Source organism: Dendrobium catenatum, unplaced genomic scaffold (genome assembly GCF_001605985.2).
Source record: "Dendrobium catenatum unplaced genomic scaffold, ASM160598v2 fragScaff_scaffold_1056, whole genome shotgun sequence".
Lineage (NCBI taxonomy): Eukaryota > Viridiplantae > Streptophyta > Magnoliopsida > Asparagales > Orchidaceae > Dendrobium > Dendrobium catenatum.
In genome coordinates this window covers 6,296,911-6,304,702 of record NW_021319518.1, presented here as the reverse complement: position 1 = coordinate 6,304,702, position 7,792 = coordinate 6,296,911, and the positions used below count along the sequence as shown (strand labels likewise).

At 34.3% G+C, this 7,792-nt stretch overlaps 1 protein-coding gene across 1 annotated transcript in view; it reads right to left on the bottom strand.

The window, feature by feature from the left end:
* Positions 1–3,534: 3,534 nt before the first annotated feature.
* LOC110103390 (translation initiation factor eIF-2B subunit delta-like) overlaps positions 3,535–7,792 on the bottom strand; it is a 36,176-nt gene continuing 31,918 nt past the window's right edge. The window contains exon 7 of the mRNA XM_020832082.2: positions 3,535–4,189. Coding sequence (XP_020687741.1) covers positions 4,127–4,189 — 63 coding nt within the window. The 3' untranslated portion in view covers positions 3,535–4,126. The remainder of the gene's footprint in view (positions 4,190–7,792) is intronic.

Genomic DNA, 7,792 nt, shown 5'->3' with positions numbered 1-7,792 from the left:
GGATAAAAGAAATAAAGAAGTTCACACTTTTCCCCTCACATTAACATTTAAACTCTTAAGAAGAGGTATATGAACCTATCTATGGTGAACTTTTTATTGACATTTGAAAATTTACTTTTTGAATATAAGAAATTACAAAATAAATGTTGTGATAATAAAAATGAGACAAAATATTTTAAGGAAAACAAGTGAAGTATTGTAATGTTTTATCTTCTTGCAAATTAACTTTAAAGAGTGCTTCAACATTCAACAATGATGTTATATATTCTATATTTTTTTAGTACTTGTTATAATATGTGGATTATGATTCTATTAAGAGAAAACAAGTGAAGGTTGTTAGCTTGGTGGCTTCACCAACTTTTTATTTATTTATTTATTTATTTATTTATTTTTTGGTGGCTTCACCAACTTATTACTTTGTTGAGGTTCAAATTTATTTATATCTTTTTTTAACCTTAATCCATCTCCCTCATCTCTCTGCTACCACCTAATACAATCCCTAATTATCTAGATTCATTGGACTATTTTTTCTCAATTTTTTTTTTTTTTGGAACTGGGAATCCACCTGCTATCACCCCCGAAAGAGCGCTTGACGGCATAACTAATTCTCAACTGATCTAGAAGAAGCACCCACCCCAGAAACCTCCTGACCCGCACTAGATTGGGCTCCATTTAAGAGGCGTTGCCGCTCGAGGGGAATTAAGCATGGATTAAAAAGTTTTCAACCGTACTTGCTCACAAACCAAGCTAAACATCGGCGGATAAAACATTGATTGACTGGGGGCCCAATGGTCCATAAGTTCATCAATTTTTTTCTTTTATAATTGACTTCAACAAAGAGAGTCGTTAATAAAAAATAACTTGCACACGGTTTCCAATGCACGAGCAAGCATCGCGTGCCCCGGGAATTTTTATTGCGTCCTCCCACCTGACGTAGAGATACGTCCTCCCACTGCCAAAAAACTCGGTTTTTGCTCGGTATTGCTAGGTATTATTTGATAATAACGAGGAATATCATCATGTAAAGACCAATACCGAGCTATACCGAGCAATACAAAAAAATACCGAGTTTTTTCTAGGAAAAACTAGGTATTTTTTTGTATTGCTCGGTATAGCTCAGTATTGCTCGGTATTGGTCTTCACATGATGATATTCCTCGTTATTGTTTGGTATTGCTCGGTATTTGCTCGGTATTTCTCTTTTTTTAGTGCGAATTTAGCTCTGGGAGGATGTATCTCTACGTCAGGTGGAAGGACGCAATAAAAATTCGTGCCCCGGGGCATAGTCGTTTATACAAATAGTTAAGCTCTCACAATAACAGCTTTATTAAGCATTGCTCAGAGAAGATGCATAATCCAAATAATACTCAAAAAATAAAGTTTTACTAATTGTACTTAATGTACTTTCACATAAGAAATTAATCAAGCAAAAAATGGCTGACCATCAACTTGATTTTTCACGTGATATACAACGTCCAGCAAATTTCCAAGCTGGCTAAGTTGTAAGAGCAGGTAAAAAATCTACAAATTGACTATCGAGCATATTAAGGTTTCGTTTGAGACAGTTATTTTACTGCTTCTTAAAGCATCTTTTCAATAAAAAAAATCAAAATTTTTATTAGAAAATTACTTTAAGAAGTAGTAAAAAAGCCGTCCCAAACGAAGCCTAAGTTTTCATTTGAGATGGCTTTATTACTGCTTCTAAAAAAGCTTTTTAGTACAAAAATATTTATATTAAAAAACTACTTTAATAAACAGATAAAAAACTATCCCAAACAGAAACCTAAATATGAGACCTAGAACACTGGTTCATGTGCATGAAAAGCATGATTACTGATGAGAAAAGCACATAGGCTTAAGATGACCACATAAAATTGTTTAGAACGGCCAAAATTAGGAAAAATTATTGCATCCTCCCACCTGACGTAGAGATGCGTCCTCCCACCGCCTAAAAACTCGGTTTTTGCTTGGTATTGCTAGGTATTATTTGGTAATAACGAGGAATATCATCATGTGAAGACCAATACCGAGTTATACCGAGCAATACCGAGCACATACCGAGTTTTCTCTAGGAAAAACTAGGTATTTTTTTGTATTGCTCGGTATTGTTCGGTATAGCTCGGTATAACTCGGTATTGGTCTTCACATGATGATATTCCTCGTTATTGTTTGGTATTGCTCGGTATTTGCTTGGTATTTCTCGTTTTTTAGTGCGATTTTAGTTCTGGGAGGACGCATCTCTACGTCAGGTGGGAGGACGCAATAATTTTTCCAAAATCAGCGGCCTTATCGAGAGCTGCTTTTATGGTGATATTTTGTCACTGTTGTTTAATGTAATGCACTGTCTCTGGACTGATTTTTATGAGTTTTGAGCCTCCAATGGCTATTTTAAGGTGGTCCATACCCACCATGGCTCAGAAACTCAGAGATTCAATGAGGTAGGAGACAAAGATGTTAAAGAATATGAAGTACTCTCGGTCTGGCAGCTTAATCTTACCCAATCTCCCTATTTTTACCCCGTTCAGAATTTATAAAATGCTCGTTTTCCCTCTCAACATTTGCACACAGGTGAATGTGCAAGCAGTAGTAACATACATTGATGTAACACCGAACAGAAGTAAAGGAAAGATTTTACTAGGATCAAATGACACACGGGTCCACATCATTTACTTTCATACACCTGGTACACGGATATTGAATGCTCTAACCCTGGGAAGTTGCAGGGGAGACCAAACACATTGCTTGTCATTAATTTTGTATTTTGTGTATATTGTGAACTTAGGGCCGTAGTGTATTGGCATCTTAATGTTACATCATTTCATTTGAATTTAGATGTTATTTGGTTCACTAACATCTCAATGTTATAGAGAAGAAGGTTAGAAAGATTTCTCAACTAATTTTTATCTTAGATTATCTTCTGTGCCTAATTTAATTCCTCGACTCATAACTCTTTAAATCTGATTCAAAATAATCCAACAAATGAATTACTTTACTTCATATTAGAGAAGTTAACTAAATTGAATGCATTTATAATTTAAGATTAAGATTTTGCTTGGGATTACTTTCCTACTACTTAAAGCAGTTTTAAAGTAAAAAATCAAAATTTTTATGCTAGAAAGCAGCTTTAAGAAACAGTAAGAAAGCTATCCCAAACGAAGCCTAAATGACCTCATAAAAAAAAATCCATGGATCATTTTAACCTTTTTCTCTAATGTTATATCATTCGTAAGAAATATTCATTTTACTAAGAGATGGCAGTTGTTTTATTTGTTGACATAATAAATTTATAAATGACTGTTATGCTCTAATTCAATGACATTTAAATCTCAGTCAAAATTGCAGACATCTAGAGATGCTCAACATCTAAATATTTTAACACTTCACAATACTGAAAATACTACTATCCTTAAATAAAATAGCACTGAACTAAACACAATACTTGACAGATACTACTAACCTCCAAACAACACTGAACAAAATAGCCCGTTAGCATGGAAGTAACCACTGGCATTACACGGTAAATTCTGCAAGTAGGTTAGAATGTGAATATTAAATTTAACATAGATCTGGAGTATCCAAGTACAAGCACTGTTCAATTACTTATGCTCGAGCAATGAAATTCACAAGCATATCCAATATGATAAAAGGAAGCAGTGTTGACAACCTTTACTGGAATGAATAGTTCTTTCACAATATACTGATCAAGGGAGAAAAATTTCAGCATTTCATTACAAGAAAAAGTTTTCCTTAAAGTACCCGGAGAGGCAAACAACAGCACTCTTCACGGTGTCAAGTCAGCATAAATTTTAACCACTATGAATATTTAGGCTTCGTTTGGACTGCTTTTTTTCTGCTTCTTAAAACAGTTTTTTAGTACAAGATTAAAAATTTTTGTACTAAAAAATTGTTTTAAGAAGCATAAAGAAAGCCGTCCCAAACAAAGCCTTAGCATGCATGGTGGATCAGTATTTCAAAGCAAAAATGTAAAATATACCATCAACCTAATCTTGCGTCACGCAAGACTAATAATGCATTAAGTGGAGTTTCATTTCATTCAAGGAAAAACGTGAGACCAAAGTGAAAATTTGAAACCTCAAGGCCCAAAATTGCAGCCAAAAAATGGTATTTTAGAAGACTAACTGATCTCTTTCATACTCTCGGATGATGACTGGCACACTGGTTGGGGGAATCTACAAAATAATAAGAAGGCCATTTATGTGCTAAGCATCTTAAAAGAAGACGGGGAAATCTTGAAGAGAAGCATCTATTGAAGCACGGTCAAATTATAAAAAAATTACGTCAGAGAGACAGGCAATAGTTACTCTTGTTGATATGATTGATAAAAAAATTGATTTAAATCATCTAAGCATGCATGATCGAAATATACGCCAATAATACAGAGAAAGGTCATGGAAATAAAAGAAATAGGGGTTAGATTAAGGAAGCCTTGATTGCATGTCGTGTTCAAATGTACTAATAAATTTAAAATGGTGGGGTTTTTATTAGCATAACTAGAGTAACTGCTAATGAGTTATTTTAACTCTAAGCATAAAAAGATCGAGTTTGAGAGAATATATTGTTCTCAAGGTTTCATGTCTGTATAGAGTCAAAAAAAATTTTAAGTAAAAAAGCTACAATCCTAATTCATGTCCATTTTAGGTGACTAAGAGAGTTATAGAGTTTCATATTGATTCACTCTTCCAACGAACTTGTAAGAGTATAAAATATTTTTACCTCACTTTATTATGGCATTATGTGTATGATGACCCTGATATTATTCAGCAAAAGCTACTAGTTATTTAGGGAGATGAGCTATAAAAAGATAATAGAGCATATTTTGGATTGAGAAGTTTGAAAGCATCATTGTCAATATATTCCATTCAATAGGATATGTTTTATGAATTATTCGGAACTAGAAACAACATGATATATTAAAGAAAATATGCTTGTGAAATATCCTCAACAATTTAATAACTAAGGTATGACTTTAGGGGGGCAAACTATTTAAAAAGGAGGGTAGAGTATAGTGAACTGAGTTCTTAATTGGCCATATTCCCTCACCTTGACCCAACCAAATACTTTTTTAAGCAGAATATAGGCAACATTTAAGAAGGATTAGTGTAGGATTTCATCAATTGAAACTCTCTCCCTCATTTCTACTATAGGGGTAGATCCTTGAGCCCTTCACCCTCTTTCAACATCCAACATGAACGCCATCATTCGTGTTTGTATGAGCTGCAGAGCACAACCCCACTTCCATCTCTTGTTTCTCCAAACCATGACCCCAACTGCCATCCGACCTTGACAATGAAATCTTACAACCTTAGAGACACCACCATATCCTCTTTTTTTTTTTCTATCCTGACAATTGAAACTATCCTAACAACATCGTCACTTCTTCCTGATTTATTTTCTTCATTGATTTCAAGTTTCAGTCAACTACGACAACATTTTTACATTTTCCTTAAAGGGTTCCTCGACTTGGTCGACCGCATTACAATTGTCATATATTTCTCCTTCATTAAATTATATATATATATATATATATATATATATATATATATCTCCTTCATTCCTTATCGTAACTTTGGCATCAATTCTTCTGCGTAGCCATCTCTTTGCTACTTGAACTTTTATTTCCCATTCACTATTTTATTGGTAAGTTAAAGTTATTAGATTTCTTTCAAATGATGATTCAAATTCCTTTTTAAGTTAATTCTTGAATAGCTATAGCTTATGCAGTTAGATCATGCGTTTAGTTGTATATTATATTTAAGTTATTGATTTAGAACTTTTATGGAGAGTCCGAGAAAAAAAGAGGATAATAATGCTTACATTCAAGTCATCAAGGATATGTATACATGAGCTGTTACTTGTGTCCAGACATAAGGGGGTTTGACCAAGTATTTTCCTATTTCAATTGGATTACATCGAGGATCAGCCTTAAGAACATATCTTTTTGCTTTAGTCATGGATGTTCTCACTAGACATTTGCAAGAAGTTGTACCCTGGTGTATGCTTTTTGCTGATGATATTCTTCTTGTTGATAAGACTAGAGAGGGAGTTGAAGGTAAACTTGAATTATGGATGTCAACATTAGACTTTAAAGGCTTTCATTTGAGTAGATCTAAAACTAAAGATATGGAATATAATTTTAGTAATAATAGTTCTAGTGGGGAGATTGTGATTTTGGGTGATCAAGTCATTAATTAGAGTACACGTTTTAGATATCTTGGGTCTATTGTTTAGAGTGATGGTGAAATAGATGGGGATAATTAGTAGTATTCAAGTTGGATGGTTGAAGTGGAGGAATGCATCGGACTTGTGTGATGGAAAAGTCCCCCTCAAACTTCAGGAAAAATTCTATAAGATGGTGGTTAGACTTATAATGCTTTATGGTGCATAATGTTGGCCATCAAAAGAGAAGCATAATATTAAGTTAAGTGTTGCAGAGATGAGGATGCGTAGGTGGATGAGTGGCTTTACTCTTGGAGACATAATACAAAATGAGCTTATATGTGAAAATGTTGGAGTAGATCCAGTAGAAGATAAGATTAGAGAGAATCGTCTTAGATGGTTTGGTCACATAAAACGACAGCCTTCCAATAACCCGTTTAGGAAAGTAGATGTATTAGATTTGACTTATGTTAAGAAGAGTGAAGGTAGACCTAAAAAGACTTCTAGAAAATATTAGAAATGACCTTTCTTTATTAGATTTAAATGAGAATTTAACTTTTAACATGACACAATGGAGAAAGGATTCATGTAGCCGACTCCACATAATGGGATAAAGACTTGATGTTGTATTGATTTAGAACTTTTGTTATTAGGACTTTCAGTGTAGTATTCGGCAAAAATTGTTAAGTATTGCGATTAAGGGGTGTTAGATTTGGTTACTCAATTTTATGAGGTAAGTAATTTTTATTTATGAAGGGATAAACATAGCCTTCTTTATTATAGGCTTTATTAGGGTATACAAATTGCATTGCCAAATAACTCTATTCCAAACTCAATGAAATCGAGGTTTCCCTTGTTTCCAATAAATTCATAAAATTGTCCTTGAAAATAGTATGTATTGATTTGATAGAGGTGTTCTTTAGTTTCTGATGTAGGCAGGGGGGTCAAACTAAATCCTAAATTTTGGGTTTTGACTTCCCTTGGACTTGCTAGCTCATTAATATTTTGAGCTAAAAGTTAGCTCATTATGAGCTGTTTTTAGTTCATTTATTGAACTAAAAATGTGAGACCTCGTTCCCTTACTGTTCCTCTCTGACTTGGATTTTCCTCCCAGGATCGTCCGGGACGATATTGAAATCGTCCAGGCCGATCTGTACTGTTCAAAATATCGTCCTGAAAATAGTTCTGGGAACCGTCCAGGCCGATGATTTTGGTCTGATCGTCCGGGCCGATCAGCTTTATGATTTAAGCAAATCAGCTCGTTTTGAGGAGAGAGAAAATCATTTTAAAATAAAATATCTAATTTGAGGAGAGAGAAAGAGAAAGGGAAAAGAGGAAAAGCTTGGTTTTGGAGGCCGCGGAGCGCTTTTCGTCCGACGCTGCTGTTGGAGAAAGTGTAGATCTCGTGGTAAGGACTCCGAATCCTATTTCTGTTTTCAGAGATATTGAGTTTTGACCGAGTTGTGCATTGTTTTGTGTTTTCGTAGTCGAACTTTTGACCTGATTTGGATTTGACACAACTTTCATCGCACAACTTTTGGTATGTTATAGATATGACTATTATACACGATTTGACTATTTTCTACGAAGATTTTACCGGTCGGAATTGATTCTAC